General features: G+C 35.6%; 1 protein-coding gene and 1 pseudogene across 1 annotated transcript; one reads left to right on the top strand and one right to left on the bottom strand.

Annotated features, from left to right (window-relative positions):
- Positions 1-17,528: 17,528 nt before the first annotated feature.
- On the bottom strand, positions 17,529-18,879 carry LOC148802531 (wall-associated receptor kinase-like 1 pseudogene; annotated as a pseudogene).
- A 1,925-nt stretch (positions 18,880-20,804) lies between these two features.
- On the top strand, positions 20,805-22,670 carry LOC148802530 (uncharacterized). Its single transcript, XM_088897920.1, has one exon. The coding sequence runs from the start codon at positions 20,805-20,807 to the stop codon at positions 22,668-22,670; it is 1,866 nt and encodes a 621-aa protein (XP_088754046.1).
- The last annotated feature ends 352 nt before the right edge of the window (positions 22,671-23,022 follow it).

Genomic DNA, 23,022 nt, shown 5'->3' with positions numbered 1-23,022 from the left:
TCAGCTTCAAGGGCAACATCCTGAGTTCATTCTTACCCCTTGTTTGCTTTATTTCCTTTATCATGAATTAATTTATTTGTAGCTAGGTTTGTGGAAAGCCTAACCACGACAATGGATTGATTTTTTATTTTGATTTATCCAAGATTGTTATTTTCATATTGTCTATGAGTTATTATGCATAATGCGATTAAGAGCTTGGCCACCTTTAATTGATTTGGTTTATGTGAATGAATCGAGAGAGGAATTCATATAATGGACTGAATAACTCATAGTGTGAATTGAATGCTATATAGGAATATATATATACATGATTCATCTGGTGATATAAGTTTTTCATAGAACTTAATGCATTTCTATCTCGAGAACTCTAGTCGAGAGATCGAAGGGTTACTTGATAGAAGTAGATTTGATATATCCTGAGAGGGAATATTAAATAAATTTGGAAAAACTTCAGCTTATGAAGATAATAAATTATCTTGGTTAATCTAATAAATTGATATCCATTGGAATGGTTAGGTGGACCAATAGTCCTAGTGCTTCCAATTAGATCGTTGCAAGTTTTGTCATTAATCGCCCTTATTTTTATTTTTCTTCTATTCTTAATTTTCAGTAGTTCTTATTATTAGATCTGAAATTTGGTTGTCCAAATAATTAAGGAAGGCTATAGTTGTAATACTTATTTTATTTAATCCTAGTGGGAACGATATCTTTATACTACTTGATAACTAGTGCACTTTCTAGGGTTACATAATTATAGCCATCATTTGGCTATGTAGATTCCTTGTTGAACATTCACGAGACTATAAAAACATTCACAGAGCCCAATATATAAACTCTTATAGCCACTAATCATCAACAACCATTCTCGTTGTATATCAAAGAGGCTAATCATAAACCCATAATTCTTGAACTCCTCTGGTTTAAGGACTAAACAAACTAGTCAATCAACTTGCATCATAAAACTCACAACCACAATATTTAGTAATACCAAAGTTGAAGAATACGATGTAATAACAAGATAGAGGCTTAAACAGTTAAACCCGACAACCTATCATTAAGTTGATGAATAGTTTAGTAGTGAGTATCATTACCAAAGGCCAAAGCCGAATTGTAATCATATTATCATTCATAAACTTGTATTTAGTATCATATTATCATGGATAAATCATAAACCTATCACTTAGGATCATCTAAAATATTAAAAGTGTTGGCAACCATTAACCATTCCTACTTGCACATCTATCAAAATAATAACAAACTAACCATTCAACATGCATCATAAAAGCCATAACCATAGTATTATCAAAAACCATCACAATACAAATCTTAGTTCATATCCACAATCATAATGTCCATAACCAATTAACCATAAAGGCATAAAGTCTACAACCACAAGTCCACCATCTCAATCATAAGAATTCGGGTCTATAATCACAAGGTCTACAACTACCTAGTCAACAATGTCGATAAGAGGATGCTCTTTGGTCAAGGATGACATTTTTGCAAAAAAAATTGAGACAAATACAAATTAGAGTTAATATAATAAAATAAACATGAATAAAAAACACAAAATTAAAATTATGAACTTTACTTGATTCCATATTTTTAAGCTCATCTAAACTCTCCTCTATATAGAGATAGCCACGTGATATTTATAACCACTCTTTCCCATAAATGATAGCTTCCACCATTTTTGGAGTTAGAGAACTACAAAATGAACCAAGCACACAACTTCCAGTGCTAAAATCCGACTTGGATGCAACTATAGATACAGGTATAGCTAATAAATCCTGAACCATCAAAGAAAGCACTTGATATTTAGATGAATTAGTTTTCCACCAAGTCCATATGTCAAATACTTTTTGGATCTTCACATTCTTCTTCTAAATATTTATCCAATTTTATCTTGTTCTTTACACCTCCTTGGCCCACTTTTTTCTTGTTATATAATGTATTTATGAAATTAGCAACATCTTCCACTCTCAACTTTCATTTCATTTGGATCTTGAGATGGATTATTTGGTTGAAGATTAAAAGATGACAAAGTTGAACTATAAAACTCAAACATAAAAGACAAAATGTGTTTTGCCTTCTCTTTTAACACTTTAGTAGTATCAACATCATATGATTCACTAATCACCCAATCCACACATTCCAATTTACATCAGGGATAAAGAACAACTGCAATGAACAACATGGTGTTGATATCATTGAAATTTGCCCAATATTTGTCATACTTCAAATTCATTTTAAAAGCCATCAAACCAACAAAGAAATCATCACTATTACACCTGAAAACAACAATTCTAATACCATATATTTCTTTCATTTATACATTTCCAGATATATAAAGTGAACCAAATAATTTTAATGTGGTTTCATAGAAAATTTTAAGAAAAGGCAACAAACCACGAACATATTCTCAATCTCTATCAGTAGGCAGACTTATTTTAGAATTAGTAAGCTCCTCTATATACCTACTATCAACAGTCTCTAACAAATCAAATACCTTCCGAAATTTTAAAGCAAATTCCAACATTAAATAAGTAAATAAGTAGAGTTCCTAGTTTCAACATCTAGGCAAATAAGACGCGTACTTACTATCTTTTCTTTCTTCACACAATCATTAAAGCTTTGCAACTTGGCTAGAGAGGACATTACATATTTCACTAAAATGAATCCTAAAAATAGTCATCTATCTCTAACAATCTCTTTTTGATAATTAAACTCAAAATATATGCATCACATTTAATATATAAGAACTCACACTTTAAGACATTTCTCTTCCAGTTATTCTCTTTTTTAGGTATTGAATTCTACATCATTTTCTCAATGCCCCAATCAAGTAAACATCTCTCAATGGCCTTGCCAATTACCTCTCCCGAGAATGGAAATTGGACAAAAATTTAAAATGTTTTTATGCAATTTCCAATCATCATCAATAAAGTGAGAGGTGAGGCACATGTAACGAAGATTTTGAGAGAAAGTCCATTTGTCTGTAGTAAGGTAGATCCTTGATGAAAATTTTTAAAAAATTGTTTCAACTTCTTTTTCTCCTCCAAATAGTGATTATAACAATCTCTGTCTACTATGTGGTATGAAGGAATTACAAATCTAGGTTGCATCTTACCATAGAAGCCATAGAACCCCTCTCATTCCACATGCTTAATAGATAATTCATCCATAATAACCATCCTAGCAAGTTCTTTTTTACATTCATCTTGGTTAAACTTGTAAGGTGCAAGTGATTATGTAGTCCCAAAGTCTTTTGTATTTTGAAATGAAGTCTCCAAAGTCTTTTGTCTCTTGTTCGTATTATTAAGGGGATACTTTTTATTTTTAGCAAGTGATTACTTAAAGAACAAGTACCACTTGTAGATGGACAAGCTAGATACCACAATAATTGCACCCTACTCTTTGTTCACTTTTGTCCTTACACTCAAGTTTAGTAAATGATCCGGCACCCAAGATTTTTTTCTAGAAGATGTGGCACCAGTAACTGGATTAGATGAATATTACTTGAAGGTATAACTAAAAGGTTTGTGCTTGTGCTTTTAACTGGAGGATTGCAACTTTGACTCTCTGTAATTTTACTGTTGTCACCTGTACTTGACATCCAATAAATTAAAAAGTCAAATGTTTAATTAGAAAAAATAATCAAATATAATGAAATCGAAAAATAAAGGAATAAAAAAAAACAAGAAATATATTTCCACATAATATATGCACAAGCTTGACGCTTTTCTAACTAGTGTATGAGCAATTGAGTTCTAGGCCTCTAGCCACTTGAAAATCAAAATGTAAAGAAATTATTAAAACATAAATGGGTGCATCTAAGCTCAATTTATCTAGTATAAGAAAACCGCTAAAACAATTTCAAGATAAACATTCATTCATTTAATGGTCCGAAAAAATGAAAATAGACTATTCGGTATTCATTCAACCTTAATCAACGGTCTGTAAAAAATGAAAAATAGACTATTCAGTATTCATTCAACATTAATCAACAGTCTGAAATAATGAAAAATAGACTATAATTTATGCAAAAAAAAATTAAACATTCACTCATTCAACAATCAACAGTCTGAAAAATGAAAAATAAACTATTATTTATGTGAAAAAAGTTAAACATTCATTATTAATTCAACAATCAATTGTCTGGAAAATGGAAAATATACTATTATTTATTTTAAGAAAGAAACATTCGTTCATTCAACATTAATCAACAACCTGAAAAATAAAGATAAACTATTATTAATGTAAAACAAAAAACAAAAAAAAAACAAATTACCAGAACCTAGATGGCAAACAACAGAGTGGTGGCCGGTGGGAGCACTGGTTGCTGCTCACCGGACACCGCTCCACCTCCAGTGAGCAGCCACCAGTGCTCCCACAGGCCACCACTCTGTCGTCTGCCGTCTAAGTTCAGATAATTTGTTTCTTTTTTGTTTTACATTAATAATATATCGATTAGTTTGATCAACCATATTTTTTGGTTCGGTTTCACCAGTTCAGTTTGTTTTTTTCAATTTTTGATGCTCACCCGTATTACCAAGCTTGGAAAAGAGTATAAATAGAAATATGTACTATGAAAAACCTTGTATTTTTATGATACATATTTGTATTTATACTCTTTTCAAATTGAGCCTAAGGCTGTGTTTGGTTGCAGTGTAAATTCATTTGTAGTGATGTAAAACTATGGTAGTGCAAATGATTTAAATGCAAGCTTTGATTTATTTTTGTTTCAAATTTTACTTTACTTTGTTTAGTTGCAATAAAAAAGAAATAAAATAAGACTCAAAGTAGAATAAAGTAAAATCCAAAATAAAATTAAACCAAAACTTGTATTTGTTTCATTTGCACTCCTATACATTTGTACTAGTGCAAATAAAATTGCACTGCAACCAAATATTAATATCAATACAATAATACAAAGTGCCAATGCACAAGAGATTAAAATAAGGGTAATTTTCTTAAACTACCCCTACTGTTTTGCTAATTGACTAACTATACCCTTATTGTTGATATATTATCTTAGAGTACCTTTAAGTTTTCTGACAATTGACTGTTAATATTCTGTCACAATTTGTACACATGTGATCCCATGTGACTTATAAATTTTTTTCAAAATCCAATATTACCCCTTTCGAACAAGGTTATGAATTAACTCCCGCATACTGCCTGGAAATCGAAGGGCTGATCTGAGTTACCCTCCCATTCCAGCACTCCATTTAGCGACAGGAGCGTTCGAGGATGCCATGAACGGCTGATCTGAGTTGGCTCAAGGATCATAGAGAATAATTCAGAAGCCACCTCGAAAAGGTTAGGCAAAAAAAAGTCCAGTGCAGCGATATTGTCGTCTGCCCCAGTGGGTGGGCAAGTAGATTTCAAGCTGCTGAGATACGTCTCGCTGAGCGGATCACTGCCTGCAGTTTCCTGCAAGTCTCCCTAGATTATCTCTCGGAAGTTCACGGATCGAGCCATGCCAATGGTGTGTGCACCTGTAAATTTTTAGATATCAGCTAGCTTTACTAATTAATTACTCCATCCAACACTAATTGTTAGATATAGGCAAAAGGATTATTCAGGCATTACCTACAAGAGCAACCATATCTGTAACTGAGAGGTCTTGATACAGGAACTTTGATATGAGACCCAGAAGACCCTGTTCAGGAGTAGGTAGGTTCGAGGTTGCTAGGCTGAAGCTTGCAGTTCTTGAATCTTTTCTACCCAAAGGAACGTCGTTTACGAAATTCTAGAGAGACAAACAGTGGAAGTAGAAACTCTCTTGCTGGTATTAAAAAGGTCAAACAAACAATTTCTTTTTATGAATTCTGGTAGCCCACCTCCTTTGAGCTATGCGGCCTTCTTCGTCATTCCCAACCTGGCATTCTGCGTCTTCTGGCATGGGGGTTCCACGATTCCGTCTCCGAATGGCCGACTTCCATGACGAACAAGAAACAGGAAAGGGGGAGGGGGAGGGGGAGAGGAGAATACACGTAAGGGAAGGGTCTGACATCGCCTCGGATTCGGGTTGGCCCAGCTTGACCTGATCTGGATCAGGTTGGGTTTGGACTGAGTTGATCGATTCAAATAAGCCGAACTGAGGTGATCGGGTTTGTTCATATTTAGACTGAGTTGAACTAGTCTGAACTTGGGTCGGGTTGATTTAGATTTATATTGATTTGGGTGAAGTGTATTGATTCGAGGCAAAACTAATTTTAGTCAATAATTAATAGAAAATTAATGAATTAATTATAATCATTTCACTCAAACGAAGAAAATTAAAAAAATGGCTAAGGAATTAATACTTGTATCTTTAATGGTTAATCCAATGATTACCTACAACCCAACCCAACCCATTTAAATTGACCCAATGGGTGATGAATCCATTTCCAATCCGCCAAGTAAATAGACGTGTTAGGTGGGTTAGATATTGGATGGATTGGATGAAAAATTGCCACCCCTACCAACAACCTAGGCTGCCAAAGTTTTTCCCTGTAATAGGTCTCCTCACAGCAAAGAAAGGCCAATCGGATTTTCCATCTTCTATGGAAAGTCTACATGATTCTCCCAAGTTTGTAAATTATGTAGGGTCTTCTTAGAAGTTTCCTTACTTGACCTGATTAATGGTCTACATGGACATTAGGTTGGAATTGAACTTGGCTGTTATGCCTTATGAGTGTTTCGGTGTTTCCTTAGTGATAGAATTTACTTACATTATACGTCAATCCATTCAATCCCTGTTCAAAAGAATATTGATGGAAATTACTTTTACCCCACACCTATGATAATGTGTTATGTCCAAGAACGTTCCCAGCAACACAGCTTATGCTGTTCGAGTTTTTCCTTGCAATACGGCTCCTCATTAGGGGTGTTCACAGTTTGGTTAACTGAATTGTAGGCCTTTTTTTTATAAATAAATCGATACTACCAGTTTTTAGAAAACTGGTAACAGAAATCGAATCGAAGCCAATTGGTTAATTGGTTGATTGGTTAAGTTTTCGGTTTTTTAACTTTTATAATATATATTATAAATATATATAATAAAAAAATATAAATATATAAAAATATTATATTTTAAATAATAAATAATATATCATATATTATAAATATATATTTATATATAATGTATATTTATTAATTTATAATATATATAATATATATAAATATATATAAAATATATAGAAATATATGTATACCAGTTGGTTCCGTTAACCGCTAATTATCTATATTGATTAACCGAAACCGAATCAAAACCTTCAATTTTTTAAAAATACTGAACCAACCAATTCAATTAACCAATTTTTTGGTTCGATTTCAATTGATTTTTTCGATCACTTCAATTTTTCAGTTTTTTTTTTCTCACCCCTACTCTCACAACCCAAAAAGACCACCAGTGGGTTTTCTATCTTTCATGGAAAGTCTAGATTGGAAACACATAATTATTTACAAGTTTGTAAATTAAGTAGGTCCTTCTTAATTAAATGTTTCCTTTCTTGACTTGATAAATGGTCTACATGAAGATTTATGATTACCATTAAAGTGGTGTCCGTTGGTGGAATTCAACTTGGCTCCTATGATGTTAGTCTTTTCTTATTGATGGAAGTTACTACATGATCCGTCAATTCATTGAATCCCCTTCTCAAAAGAATATTGATTAAAGTTACTCTTTTACCTCGCACTTGTGATAATGTGTTTTGTCCAAGAAGTTACATTGGTAACATAATTCTTCCCAGTTCGTAAATTAAATACGATTTTCTTAGAAGTTTCTTCGCTTCACTTGATTAATGGTCTACAATCTACATGATTACAGATTACCAAAGTTTTAATGGCTCTTAACCATTATAAAAAGTGTCTCAAAATATATTATATGATAAGCAAAGATATCGATTGGCTTGGCATACTATGATTGGCTAAGCATTTTAAGGCCAGAGGGGGTCACATACATTAAAAAGTTGTCAGACAATGATGAAGGATATTTATCCAATACCCGGAGTGGAGATCTGCTGCCCTCACTAACTGTCTATATGATCCTTGTCAGGGATGCAATTAGGGTTGCAAATTGGGAAGGTTACATATGGGTGAACCCAAATCCAACACTAAGGCTAGTGGTTTGAAGGAAAAAATAGGGAAAAGAAAGGAAAGGTAGGAAGCCCAAAATTAAATCCAAGTTTATAAATCAAGGTCCAACCTGAGGTCAAATTAATGTTTTTAAACCTAGGCCCAATTCAAGCTTCACCTATAAACCAGAAACAATTTGAGCCAGTCTTAAGTTTTTAGTTGGATTGGACCAGGTTTATGTATATTCAAACTTTAAGCTGTGTTTGAAAACGATGCAAATGGAGTGTAAATCCTAATTCATTATAAATTTGCATTTTGGTTCACTTTTTCTTGTATTTGGCAACCTTACATTTATGCATTGATAAATGATCAAAAATACATTTTTCAATGGATATTTACATCTATAATGAGATGTAAAAGTACATCAATAAAAAAGAAGTAAATTTGCATTCAAATGGGCTTTTGATAAGAAAGGCATATATTTTATTGGAATTCGTATTTGCATCCATTAAAACTAAAAGTCTTCTTGATAAGAAAGTAAATTTGTCGGTGCAAAACTAACCCAATTCTAAAATTTATATGAACCTTTTTACGCTCTACATATTTACATTCACACTTATTTGCATTGTTTCCAAAAGCAGCCTTAGAGGGTATTTTAATTTGAAGGCGAACTTGAGTGGGTTGGTGAACATAAGGTCACGCTGTCCATTACCTAAAATCATACAAAATAACATTGCTCCTTTATTTATTTTCTCACTGAAAACCATTATTAAATCAACCCTCCTACAAAAGCAACCACTTTCCTTAATAAAAGAAACGATGATGGTGGATATATTAAAGCTTAACCAAATAAGAAAATGATTTTTTATTAAATTAAACCTTGACATTAACAAATAAAATTTCCATTACTTTTTTGACATTAAGAAATAAAATGATTCATTGATAGACTTATTCCATTACCCTCTTCGAGCACGTGGAAGATGATTTAAATCACGATAACCATATAATAAAATGATTTTTTCCATAACAGTGTTAGGTGCTATATGTCCTAAAGTTAGTGAGAAGCTTTCAGAACTTGAACATGGAAGATGCAGATTAGATGATTTATATTTTTTCTCGTAATCGAGTTAATTTATCTATACTATATAAAACAAATATTTACTTTAATTTGATATAGGTTATATATAAAAGTTGAATAGAAGAATTATAGTCTAAGAAACACATGTATAGCACGTGCCTTCGTAATAAATACTTAAGGTATAATAAGACTTAAACATACCTGAGTTTTATAAATTGACATAAACATACCTCAAGTTTTTCAAATTGAGTTAAATATATCTTGTAGCCTGAAAAGACTTTTCTACTCTTTACCATTCTTCAAATCTTAGAAAACAACCCAACCCCAACTAGATCTCTCTCTCTATAAATTGGGCCATGGAAAACTCTAATTCTGTGGAATATTATATGTCAAAGAATAAAAAAGAATAGATGATTTTTTTATCATCTATTCTTGAATCATGGCCTGTGGTTAGCAAGCAGAGCCTTACCCGTCTATATAAATAGGACCCTTAGGGGCCCATTTCACTTGTCCTTGATACTAGAGAGATGTTGGTGCTTTTTGAGATTGCGGAGCTCTATGTGATTGAAGTAGTCAATGTAGTTGACGAGGTCAGTCATTTCATTTTTGGGGAGTTGTTCTTCCCTTGCCTTGTCTTTTCCTTTAGATCATGTTTGTCTTGTGTTCAGGGAAGAGAAGGATCATGTTGGGCAAATCGAGGAGGGGTCCTTTGTTTGAAGGGTTAGGGTCCGTCATATGGATGGCCGAAACATACTGGATGGTTGGGTGAAATTTCAAAAATTTCCTAATTCTCTTGGGAATCAAATTCCCTATGTTTTTAAAAAATACATTTTTCAGGACCGGTCTTGCATTGAATTGGACCAGATTTGAAATCAAACGATGAGGGAGATGTATACCTAATATGGATGCCACAAATGCAAATCCCAAGGTAGTTCACGCCCAAATTAATCCTAAAACTAGCCTCCACTGAAAATGGTGCAATGTACTCCTAAAGCTGGTTTAGCAACATAGTTTTCAATCCCAAATAGATGAGGTCGAACTAGGAAAAAACTAGGGGACAAAAGCGTGCTGAGAGAACCAGAAACTGAAAAAATATGAAGCTGTCTTAGACTGGTCCGCTCTCTCCTCTTTTATAATCTCTTATGGAACTATCTCCTAATCTAATTAGGAGATAATCCGATCTAAATCAGATCTGGACTCTAATTAGAGATAGACCTTATCTTCTTATAAGATTAGGTGGTCCATACCTAGATTTGCCCCATGTTACATGACAACATAAGTTGTCATGTGACAGCTTAATTAATCATATTAATTATGGGCTTTAGGCCCATCAACTATAAGGCTCATAACCCAAGGGTGCTGCATAGCCAACATAGGATTGATTTGTATGGTGTGGGACCCCATAATGACCTCACATAAGTCCACATGGGTTCAGTTCAACCTCTGTGAAAGGCTTGGCAGAATTCACCATTGAAGAAAATAAACCCCTGAGCACCTCACCATAGGCTCAAAATAGGCCCAACATTTACACTTAAATGATAATTGAATTCAGCCATCCTATGAAGACCCAAGGACAATGGACTTAAGCAAGATAAAGCCCATCAGGTAATCAGCTCATCAAGTAATCAGCCCATGAATTCCTACTCGACAAGGAAGGACCTCTCCCCTACCTGCAAGGCACAGTGTCACACTCTTTGCTCGGATGGATCCCGAGAATTAAAATCTTTTGTAAACATTTTTCATAAAACATAATATATATATATATATATATATATATATATATATATATATATATATATGCAAAACCAAATCTCAAACATAGTTGAAATCCATTGCCGACAGTTTAGGTTTCCATCAAAGAGAGTGTAAGCCTTATCACACACTTTGTTTGACAAAGGGGGCAATCATATCACTATGATCACCCACTCAGATGAATTCTCAGGCCGCCCCAACATACCCAAGGTTTGACCCTCAATGGATCTCATTGATTGGCATATCAAAGACAACCCAATCCAACACCTAGTGCAGTACCTTAATCAAGTCTAGGTGTTATGTGTAACTGTTTGATTTTGCTCTTCAATTTTCAAGATCTAGGACATAATTGAAAAATGGTCTGGGTTTAGTGTTTCAACCAAACACACACTACATGTGCTTTGGATCTAACCCTAGCAGCTGAGACAAGATGCCTCAACTTATTTGGTAGCACATTACTGTTAGCCTTGGCAAAATAAAATCCCCAAGTCTATCCAACAACTGAAAACATTGTAACTAACACGAGTCTCATAAGTGTCTAGTTTAAGGGGTAACTTTATATAAGCAGACCAATATCAACATGAAACAATAATGTATTCTTATTCATTTACATTAAATGTATTTGTACATCAATTTGATGGAGCTAAGGGCATATACTGTGTAACAACTCCCACTTGCACTTAGGTCCAATTGGATACAAGCCTTAGTTCCATACTGTCCATGTGTTTCTCCAACACTTTCTGCGTTAGTGGCTTAGTCAATGAATCTGCCACATTCTCCGTTGATGCAACCTTATGAATTTGATTGTCCCCTCTACCAACAACCTCCTGTAGATCCAATGTTGTCACATAACAATGGAATTGGTGATATGGTAGGATTCCAAATTCTACGACGAACCTCTTCATTCATACTACTTATTAGGAAGCCTCACTTATGACAATGTGTTGTCCTCAGTCATGGACTATTTTCCTTATTACATAGGGTCCCAAAGTATCTAGATATAGACTTTTTATCATCTGGGTCAGGTTGGAAATCGGTATCAGTATATCCGACCATCTGTAGTAAACTACCATCGAAGACAAGACAATAGCCATTAGTCTCCATAGGTACTTTAGTATGTTTTTCACAACACTGCAATGCTCTTGTCTTAGGTAAGATTGGTATCTACTCACAACACTAATGTTTGGCCGAATATACAATATAGCATACATGATGCTCCTTATGCCTGAGGCATAGAGAATTTCTTTCATGTCCTTAATCTCCTTATTAGTCTTAGGTGACATTCCTTTGGAGAGAGTGACTCCATGTTTGAAAGGATCAAATCCCTTCTTAGTGTCCTGCATGTTGTATTTGTTGACGATCTTGTCAATGTAAGCAGATTGGGATAATCTAATTATCCTCTTCGATCTATCTATATAGAGTCGAAGGCCTAAGATATAAGAGGTTTCTCCAAGATCATTTATGGAGAAATGCTACAAAAGTCACACCTTCACCATAGTCAACATTCCTACATCATTTCCAATGAGTAGAATGTTGTCTACATGCAGAATAATGAATGTAACCTTATCTCCCATTGTCTTTTTGTAAACACAAGGTTCATCCAAAGTCTGCTCAAAATCAAACTGCTTGATTGTTGAGTCTAATCGGATATTCCAACTTCTAAAAGCATGGCCTCAGATGAGTTCTAACTTTTCCATCAGGGGCCCTTCTTCCTCTTGTAGACCCATTTGCAACCAATTGCTTTTACCTCAAGGGGTGAGTTTACGAGTCCAGACTCCGTTGGTTTTAATCGAGCCCATCTTGACTTTGGTGTCCAAAACATGCATCAATTCACATATGTAATGATATGAAATTTCACAGTTATGATTCATAATTAAAACATCAAATAAACCAAAATAAATAGCTAGGAATGATAGTGTGATGGTCCAAATCTAATCCAAACAAAACTATAACCCTATAAAAATTGGAATCTGCAGATCGATCTCCATCTGCAAGCTCTGTCTTCTCCGCACGCTCCAGCGATTTCTCCAATGTAAAAAAATAGAAAAACCCCAACTTCTATTGCTTATATTAGAAAAACCTAATGCATTCTTTGTAGAAAGAAAATAATTAATTACAAACCATACAATCAAATTAATGAATTCGGTGTACACAAAACTTACTGCCACCAAGATTTCAATCTCCATCACACTTTCAGCAAGAATTTAAGAATCAATAATAGAATAAATCTATAATATATCAGAATATATTTATCAAAATTTCAGATCATTGGCCCACTTAGAGAATCGATTTCTCAGAATTTTTTACTAATTGCTCAAATCGGCTATACTAGTTCTTACCGTTTTGAGTTTTGGTTCAAATCTGATTTGGTTTACTCCAAGGGCTGAACCTGGCTTTGATATCACTGTTGTAAGGGTTAAGATCCATCATATGGATGTCCAAACCATGCTGGATGGCTGGGAGAAATTTTAAAATTCTAATCCTCCTAGGAATCAAATTCCCTATGTTTTGAAAAACTACATTTTTCAGGATCGGTCTTGCACTGAACTAGACCAGATTTGAAACCAAACGAAGTGGGAGATGTATACCTGATATGGATGCTACAAATGTAGATCCCAAGGTTAAAGTTCAGACCCAAATCAGTCCTAAAACCAGCCTCCACTGAAGATGGCACAATGTACTCCTAAAGTCAATTCAGCAACACGGTTTTTAGTTCCAAATAGCTGAGGTCGAACTAGGAAAAAATTGGGAGACAAAATGGTGCAGAGAAAACCAGAAACTACAAAACTATGAAGTTGTCTTGAACTAGTTTGTCCCCTCCTCTTTTATAATCTCTTATGAAGCTATCTCATAATCTAATTAGGAGATAATCCATATCTAAATCAGGTATGGAATCTAATTAAAGACAGACCTTATCTTCTTATAAGATTAAGTGATCCATACCCAGACCCAATGCTAGATTTGCCCCATGTCACATGACAACTTAAACTGTCAATGATAAAACATTGCCCGACAAGGAAGGACCTCTCCTTTGGCTACAAGGCACAATGTCACATTCTCTACTCGGATGGATTCCATGAATTAAAATCTTTTGCAAACATTTTTCATAAAACATAATATATATATATATCATATAAATATATTTTGCAAAACCAAATCTCAAACATAGTTAAAATCCACTACCTTCACTTTGTTTAACAAAGGGGCCAATTTTATCACTATGATCACGGACTCAGATGAATTCTCAGACTGCCCCAACATACCATGGTTTTGACCCTCAATGGATCTCCAAGGTCAAGGGCATAATTGAAAAATGGTCTGGGTTCAGTGTTTCAACTAAACATACACTGCATGTGCTTTGGGTTTAACCCTAGCGGTTGAAACAAGTTTCCCTAACTTCTTTGGTAGCACATCAGTGTCATCTTTGGCAGGATAAACTCCCCAAGTCTATCCAATGACTGAGAATATTGTAAACTAACATGAGTCTCATAAGGTCCAGTTTAAGGGGTAATTTTATAGAAATACACCAATATCAACATGAAAGAATAATGTACTTTTGTTCATTTACATTAAATGTATCTATACATCAATTTAATTGGTGCTAACGGCATATACTGTCTAACATCCTTCGCTTAGGAGTAGCGAGGTTCCCATAGAGGGGCCTCATCCTCCCATCAACCACCTAAGACTAAACCCAAATTCGGCCTCACTGAATTGATAGCCGAAGATGTTTATGAGCTCGTAGCTCAGTATAGGATTCCAGACTAATTCGGTTATTCCCTTCCTCTAGGTGGTACCCCTAGGAACACAATGAAGATGAAGTCACCGTCTTTGAGGAGGCTCGGAAGGTTGGTCTTTGGTGACCTCTTCACCCATTTATTCCCAATGTGTTGAATTATTACAATATCACCTTAGGCCAGCTTCACCCCAACTCTATTAGGACCCTGGTCGGCGCTATTTTGCTCTGTCACCATGTCGACTTTCCCTTAGATATTAAGACCTTCATTGAAATATGCTAGTTGCAATAGAAACCAGTTGAGAAGTACAACTATTATTTGTCCTACTGCTCCGACTACAAACTATTGAGTGGCTTTCCTTCCAAGGTGTAGGACTAAAAGAGGAAGTATTTCTTCTTGGATCTTAATGGTGGATGGTCATTCTCAATGGCGTAGAGAGAGGGCACCAAGGATGCTCGGGAGGAGACCTTGAGTGAGTATATGCAGGTAAAGGTTCAAATTTTAGTGAACAAGAGGTTGAAGCTGAGTGAATTCTTAGTCAAGGAGAAGCTCATTCAGACCGGGCTGAGTCCTCTGGGTAGTTTAACTTACTTCAAGTTTTTTATTGACTTGGCAGTTCAGATTACTTTAGGTTTCTCATGTAGGAAATTTATTAGGCATACCTACTTTAAGGCATTTTTAGGCAATGAAGAGGAAGAAGAGAAAGGTGGATCCCAGAGTACCCTCAAGTCACTGCTCCTGAGCCTACTAGGTGGAGTGCCAACGAAGCCATGCCAGTGGTTGACTTGATAGAGGAAGATTGACCAGAAAGGGCTGCGTTAGAATCTAGTGCCATTCGGGCCTCCAAGGAGAATCATCCATCACCTGGTGTTGGGGTAACCGTCACATTAGATGCCGAGGCCAGGACCGAGGATGGGCGCTCCATCATGGACTTCCGGACAGCTTTGGAGAAGAGCCAATAAGTCATCTTTTCTGAAGAGGTCACGGAGGTTTGTGAGTCACACCATGACCAGCTCAGCGGGAGAGTCATGCATTACCTTATGGTGGTAAGGGTCCAACCATGTCCTTTATAGGCCCAAGCCTTAGAGGAGGAGGTGATAGAGTACAAGACTCGCCTTGAACGAGCTGCCAAACTCGTCGCTGACCTGAAAGCCGAGTTAATAGGAATGGGGCAAGAGCAGGGGCTTGGTAGTAAGGGTCAGAAAACTTTTTAGCAAGTTGGAGCACAAGTGCCGCGAGTTGGAGGGAAATGAAGTCAAGGTTGCAGAGTGACGGTTGAAGTTCATTGAAGACATTCATGCCACTGAGGTCCATGCAATCCAGGAATTTAAAGCTTCCCCAAAATTTTTGAAGGACAGGGAGAAGTTTGGTTCTGGTGCCTTAAGGGTTCAAATTATGCCGGATGCTCATGGCCTTGGTATGTCCGGATTTCGACCTAGGGAAGTTGAATAGCTCAAAGTGCACCAGGTCAATCAAGATCCTGACTCCAAGGAGAAAGACGAGGTCAAGGGAAGTGCAGGAGATGGTGCTGGTACTGGCGTCAACGGAACAAACTCTGGGGCAGTGAGGAGCCCCAAAGCATCTGATCTTATTGTCTCTTTACATGGACCCCCCATACATACATCTTGTATCCTCAGCCTCTGAGCTCGGCTCTCAATTTTTTTGCTATGCTTATGTAGACTGCTTGTTTTATATTTGTTAAGGTTATGTTTGGTTTGAAGGAAAAGGTTAGGAAAGGAAGGGAAAGGAAAGGAAAGGGAGAAAAACCTATACAAGTTTGTAAAGATTTTTTTACCTTTACTTTCCTTTCCCTACTTTTTCCTTCAAACCAAACACACCATAAATGATGAAATCTACTTTGCCGATGTGCTGTGCCCCCCCTTGTGACTTCTTGTTTTTTTTCGTTTTCCCTCTTAGAATATCGGTTAAGTAAAAAATGTTTTCCGAGGTTCCGATGTATATTTATTTAAACGGAAGTGCTAAAAGCGAATCAGCTTACTATATGGGTAGACACATTAGATTCACTTGAATTCAAATTTAACTTGAATCTCATCCATTAGATTTATTGGATTTGAATAAAATTTGTATTGCAATTCAATATTGAATAGTAGTATAAATCTAGTTAAACTGAAATGATCAAAATATCATATTATTAATAAATGAATTTAATATGCCTTTCGTATTGTATTTTGTGGCCAAAATGGATGAAAATTTAGTTGTAGGAAACTTGAAATATGACATTTTAGTAAAAATAAAACAGCCAAAACAACCTACTAAAATATATAATATAAATTCTAAGTATATGTGCTTGGGGTGTGCATCCGTGCTTGATCAAATTATAAACTGATCGGATTCAGATCACTTTTAGTGTGAAGATTAGAATTCAAATTCTGATAATCAAACACCAAAAACACTAGCAACTCTAACAATGTTCTCGGTGGCCCAATAAATTTGAGGTCTGGGCTTTTCTTTAATACTTTTTCTTTTTGGATGTTACATTGTACAAATAAAGGGGGAATCAGGGGGTGAGACAGAATAGAGTGGAGCGGGGTTTACATGCGGTGCACTGGTCATACCACAGATTGCAGAATGACTAGGGAGAGTTCCACTTCTTCCTTTTTTCCTCTTAGACATTTTTTCTTTTCACATATAACCCCCGTAATTCATATTATTCCTTTTGTGTCATTTAAGGTTCATTTGTCAACTTGCAGTAGCACGTGAACAGTATATTTCTATTTGTTTTTCTCTTTTGTGTCATTTTAGTTTGATATGACATATAAAAACACTTGTGGTGAAGCATCGAAGATATAAGAGTCCAAATAAGCATGAAAGATTCCACACGGTGCATTCAAACATTACATAAATATAATAGAAATGCAATACTTGTTAGATTCCAACAAATAAAGTTGAATATTTCTAATATCGGTATCTTACTAAAGATGACTAAAGGGATGGGCTATGCATTAGTGGTTATTCGTCAAATTGTGTTTTGAAACTGTTCTCCATATCTTTGCATCCTGTTGAAGTTGAACCTGTTTCCCAAAGACCCACTGGTTTATCTATGATGCATTCAGCCTCTTGAATGTTCTGTTGAACAAAAGAATATCCTTCAGACCTCCTCAATCCCTCAAGCTCCAATGCAATTTCTTTCATTGTTGGCCTTTCCTTTCCATTTAAATTCAAGCAACTCTTTGCAATGTTGGCAACCTTTTGGAGTTCATGCTCTCTGCCATCTTTTAAGACTTGAGCATCAAGAATTTCAGAAAGATGGTTCTCCATTATTGCAGAAATAAAATATGTCACAATGTTTCTCCCTTCTGATTGTCTTGTAAAAGAAATTGGCTCCTCTCCTGTTAGGAGCTCCACAAGAACAACCCCAAAGCTATAAACATCACTTTTCTCCGTGAGTTGACTTGATTGAGAATATTCAGGGCCAAATATCCAATGGTCCCTTGTACCATGGTCGTTAAGTGAGTCTTATCAATTGCAATTGATCTTGAAATACCAAAATCACTCACCTTTGCCCTACCTTTGTCATCTAAGAGGATATTTGAAGACTTTATGTCTCTGTGGTAAATTGGTATGGAAGTTGCTGAGTGTAAGTAAGAAATTGCTCCTGCAACTTCTGTGGCAATTCTTAACCGATGGTTCCATGTTAATAAGAAATCCTCATTTTGATAATGAATATTGTAGAAAAGAGTTCCACAAGAGATGAATTCATAAACTAGTAGAGGAATTTCTGTCTCTAAACAACAACCCAACAATTTAACCACATTCCTATGGTTGATTTGAGAAAGTATTACAACCTCATTGATAAATTGTTCAAGTTGACTTTCATCCTCTATCTTGGATTTCTTGATTGCCACAATTTTTCCATCTGATAGCATACCTTTATAAACTGTACCTTGTCCCCCTTGTCCAAGAACTCGATTTTCATTATATTGATCAGTTGCCTTTGCTAATTCATCTGCTGTAAAAACTTTAATTTTCTCGACATTGCCTTCTTTTGATGAGATTTGTTGTTCTAATAGCAAACCACCATTTCTTTTATAGAAATTTTCTTTGCATTTTTTTATTTGTCTTTTCTTCAAAACATGGTAGATCCAATAACAAGCTAAAAGTAACACCATACCTAAACATACACCTGCATGATCCATGGAAGATAATTGGTTAAGAATAACATAATAAATAAGAAACCACCAAATAAAAGATTTTAATACAGCAAATCCGATGTGTTAACTTTGTTTAAAAGTCTTTGATCACGCATATATCCTTGCATATGCACATGTGGATAATTTGCATGCACACCTCATGTATGTGATAGTGTGTGTAATTGCCATATTATTTGTAATTTTTCTTATTTAATTAGTAAGTTAATTAATGGATTTTATGGTGTTTTATTTAGAAAATCACAATTTGGGAAGAAAGCTTAAAGGAGCTTGTAGCATAGCCCCAGCACGTTGGAGAAGACCAACACGATTTCAGCATGCAAGAAGTGGGCCCCATCAATCCTAGTAGGATTCAGCTGAATTGGAGGCGTGAGTCACCAAGAGTTTTAATAGAGTCTATTTCTTGCTGTACTTCTAAAAAGAAAGTCAAAGTCCATCTTAGTTAAGAATTTCTATTTAGAAATAAGGATAAGATTAGATCTGAATTAAGCATTATCCCATTACGAAATTGGACTTTCTATTTTTGAGAAAGAACTTCTAAGAGGTGTTGGAAACAGCCCCTCCCCCTAAGGCTATATAAAGGGGAGTAGACTAGCAATCGAAATCAATCAAGCAAGGAAGAAGTGAAGGGAGGAAGCAGAAGATGTCCTCCTTATCTGGAAGCTGCGATCTTTCCATGAAGTTTGATTAGTTTTATTTTCTTGTTGAAGGTTAAGGAAGCTTTGGTTCTACAAAATTGTGACATCTAATTGATTTTATTTTAGTTCAATGTTTATGAGTATTTATATATTTTCTGTGATTTCTTGTTTAAGATTATTTTACTGTTTGAGCAACAGGATCCATTGTTCAATCGATAAAGTAACCTATTGCCAAATAGATCATCAAATTCGTATATGTTTGTTCGATTTAATCTTTGTGGCAAATAACATAAACTGATTATGGATAAGTTTTTGGTTCATGTTATGAAAATATATAATCTGGTTTAAACGAACCGAGCTTGTGTGTTCGCTGACCAGAATTGGGTCTCTCAATTTCTTAATGTTGTTAATAGATTAAACTCTAAGAGCTTGTTTAAGGCTGTCTATTAATAAGAGAAGCAATCAAAGAGCTTGTTTTGGTTGCCGAAAGTACAAGTAGAGATTGGCTACTAGAGCTTGTCAGTAGCTATAACCAATTTACTCATAAGCACCTGAATTCATCCTTGCATCATTGATCAATTGTAAGAATCAAGGCTGAACTTATCCCTTCAACCGGATGTTGCCTTCTATCAAATTTACCTTTATTTTATTTTATTTTCCTTAACTTTATAACAACCTTCTACTTCGTTTTCTTGGAAATAAATCAACCCAATCATTGTGGAGATGACCTTGCTCATCACTATATACAAAAGTATTTAATCCGAACAGGAATTTTATTTTTGGTTGGATTCGACACCCACCAAATTTTGGTGCCGTTGCCGGGGATTGGTGTCCTAAATAAGATTTATTTCCTTTTGCTTGGTTTATGCCTCATTCTTCTCGTGTAGGTGAAATCCAATACGATCCCGAGATCGAAAACACAGTTTGCCGATTGAGAAAAGAAGCTAAGCAACATCGCAACCAATCGGCATCGCTCCCATCTCTCGGGGTGAAGTCAGCAACAAACCTCTTCGAGCCATCTAACAACTCTGAAGAAGAAGTCATGACCAACATTGATGAAAGAACTCTTAGAGAGCTAGCTGCACCGGATCTAAAGCAGCAACCACTCTGCATCGAATATGCAGATCTAACGGTACCTTTTGAATTGAAATCCGATCTTATCCACTTACTTCCTACTTTCCGTGGACTTTCAGGTGAAGATCCCCATAAACACTTAAAAGAATTTCATGTAGTCTGCTTGAGCATGAAACCTCAAGGTGTTACCAAATAGCAGATCAAGTTGCGCGCCTTTCCTTTCTCACTAGCTGACAAAGCTAAGGATTGGCTTTACTACTTACCCTCCGGTTCTATCACTACATGGAATGAGATGAAGATGCTATTTCTTGAGAAGTTCTTCCCTACCTCACAAGTTGCTAATATCAGGAAGGAAATTTGTGGGATAAGACAATTCAATGGGGAAACTCTCTATGAATATTGGGAGAGATTCAAACAACTATGTGCAAGCTGTCCTGAACATCAGATTCTGGATCAACTCCTTATCCAATATTTGTATGAAGGATTACTGCCTATGGATAGGAGTATGATCGATGTTGCAAGTGGAGGTGTGTTGGTGAATAAAACTCCTACTCAAGCAAGGGAAATAATTGCAAACATGGCTGCCAATGCACAACAGTTTGGCAATAGACAAGAGTCTATCCCGAGGAGAGTCAATGAGGTAAATACTTCTTCCATCGATCAACGATTAGATATTCTCACCTCTCTTGTGGAAAAATTGGTAATAGGTCATATACAAGTAAAGACTTGTGGCATTTGTTTCACTACAGGTCATCGAACTGACATGTGCCCTACACTTCAAGATGAACCCTATGAACAAGCCAATGTTGTTGGAGGATTCCCACAAAGGAGATACGATCCCTATTCAAATACTTACAATGCAGGATGGAGGGATCATCCTAATCTTAGCTATGGAGCCAAGCCCTTCGGTTTCCAACAATATCAAGCTAGACAACCGGCTCCACAACATTCATCTTCCAAACCAAGTATGTCTTTAGATGAAATTGTTAAAGCACTTGCAACTAACACCCAACAATTTCAACAGGAGACAAGGACAAGCATCCAAAACCTGGAGAATCAAGTGAGCCAATTGGCAACTGCTGTGAGTCGATTGGAATCTCAAGGATCAAGAAAACTACCCTCGCAAACCATAGCCAATCCTAAGCAGAATGCTAGTGCAATCACTTTAAGAAGTGGAAAGGAGCTGAATAGGCCTAGCAAGGAAGTGCCTAAGAATACAATTGAAGAAGAAATAGAAAAGGAAGCACCACCACCCCAAACTCAAGATCCAAGTGAAGAACAACCCCAAGCCATAGTGACAACTCCACCTTTTCCTAGCCGATTTGCAAAATCCAAGGAGGAGCAAGAGAAGGATATTCTTGAGACATTTCGCAAGGTTGAGGTAAATATTCCCCTCCTTGATGCAATCAAGGAAGTACCTCTCTATGCTAAATTCCTCAAGGAGTTATGCACTACTAAGAAAAAGCTGAAAGGTAATGAGAAAGCTCATATAGGGGAGAATGTTTCAGCAATCCTCCAAAAGAAATTACCTCCTAAATGCAAGGATCCAGGTTTGTTTTCTATCCCCTGTAAGATAGGAAATGTTAAGATTGAAAGAGCAATGTTAGACTTAGAACCTTCGATAAATATCATGCCCCGTTCTATTTACACAACTTTGAAGCTTGGGCCATTGAAAGAAACGAGTGTGATTCTACAACTTGCTGGTCGATCCACTACGTATCCGAAGGGGGTTTTGGAGGACGTATTGGTTCAAGTTAGTGATTTTTATGTAATTGATATGGAAGAAGATAATTCTTCCAATTCAACTCCAATTTTGTTGGGAAGACCATTTCTTAAGACATCTAAGACTAAAATCGATGTGCATAAGGGGGCACTTACCATGGAATTTGATGGTGAGATTATCAACTTTAATATTTATGATACTATGAAATATCTTAGTGATGATAATCCTATTTATTCTATTGATATGATTGATTCTTTAGCACAGGAAGTTTTTGAACTTGGTGGGAATGAGGGATTAGGAATTATTAAGCATCCTGAGAAAGAAGAGCTAACATTGAATTCTAAATTGCAGGAAACTGTTGCAGCATTGAATGATTCTCTAAAGTTACAACATTCAGGTAACGTTCCTTATATTACGTTACCAATTTCTAATTAGAGACCTTTACACTCTGTTTTACAGGCCCCTATTCCAGATTTGAACCCATCCATGATGGATGAAAGGGGAGAACACTGGAAGTTGCAACTACAAAAGTTAGAGGATCTGATTTATGATGATTAAAAATAGGGAAGTTTGTTTTTCTTTTTTTCTTCTTGTTTTTGCATTTATAGTTTAGTTATTTCCACATTTTCCTTGCATTTCACCTTACATTGGGGACAATGTAAGTTTTAAGTGTGGGGGGGAGTATAGGATTTGATTCAGAATTTTAGATAAGTAGTATTTATTTCAATTCAAAAAAAAAAAAAACTCAACTCTCTTGAAATCAATTGAAACAATATTCTGGGAAAAT

This window comes from Nelumbo nucifera, chromosome 2 (assembly GCF_055504915.1).
Source record: "Nelumbo nucifera cultivar China Antique chromosome 2, China Antique-T2T, whole genome shotgun sequence".
Classification (NCBI taxonomy): domain Eukaryota; kingdom Viridiplantae; phylum Streptophyta; class Magnoliopsida; order Proteales; family Nelumbonaceae; genus Nelumbo; species Nelumbo nucifera.
This window is presented reverse-complemented; position numbering and strand designations above follow the sequence as displayed.

Bases quoted from the DNA above. Each gene is read 5' to 3' on its own strand.
- LOC148802530 (XM_088897920.1), top strand. From the start codon at position 20,805: ATGAAGATGCTATTTCTTGAGAAGTTCTTCCCTACCTCACAAGTTGCT.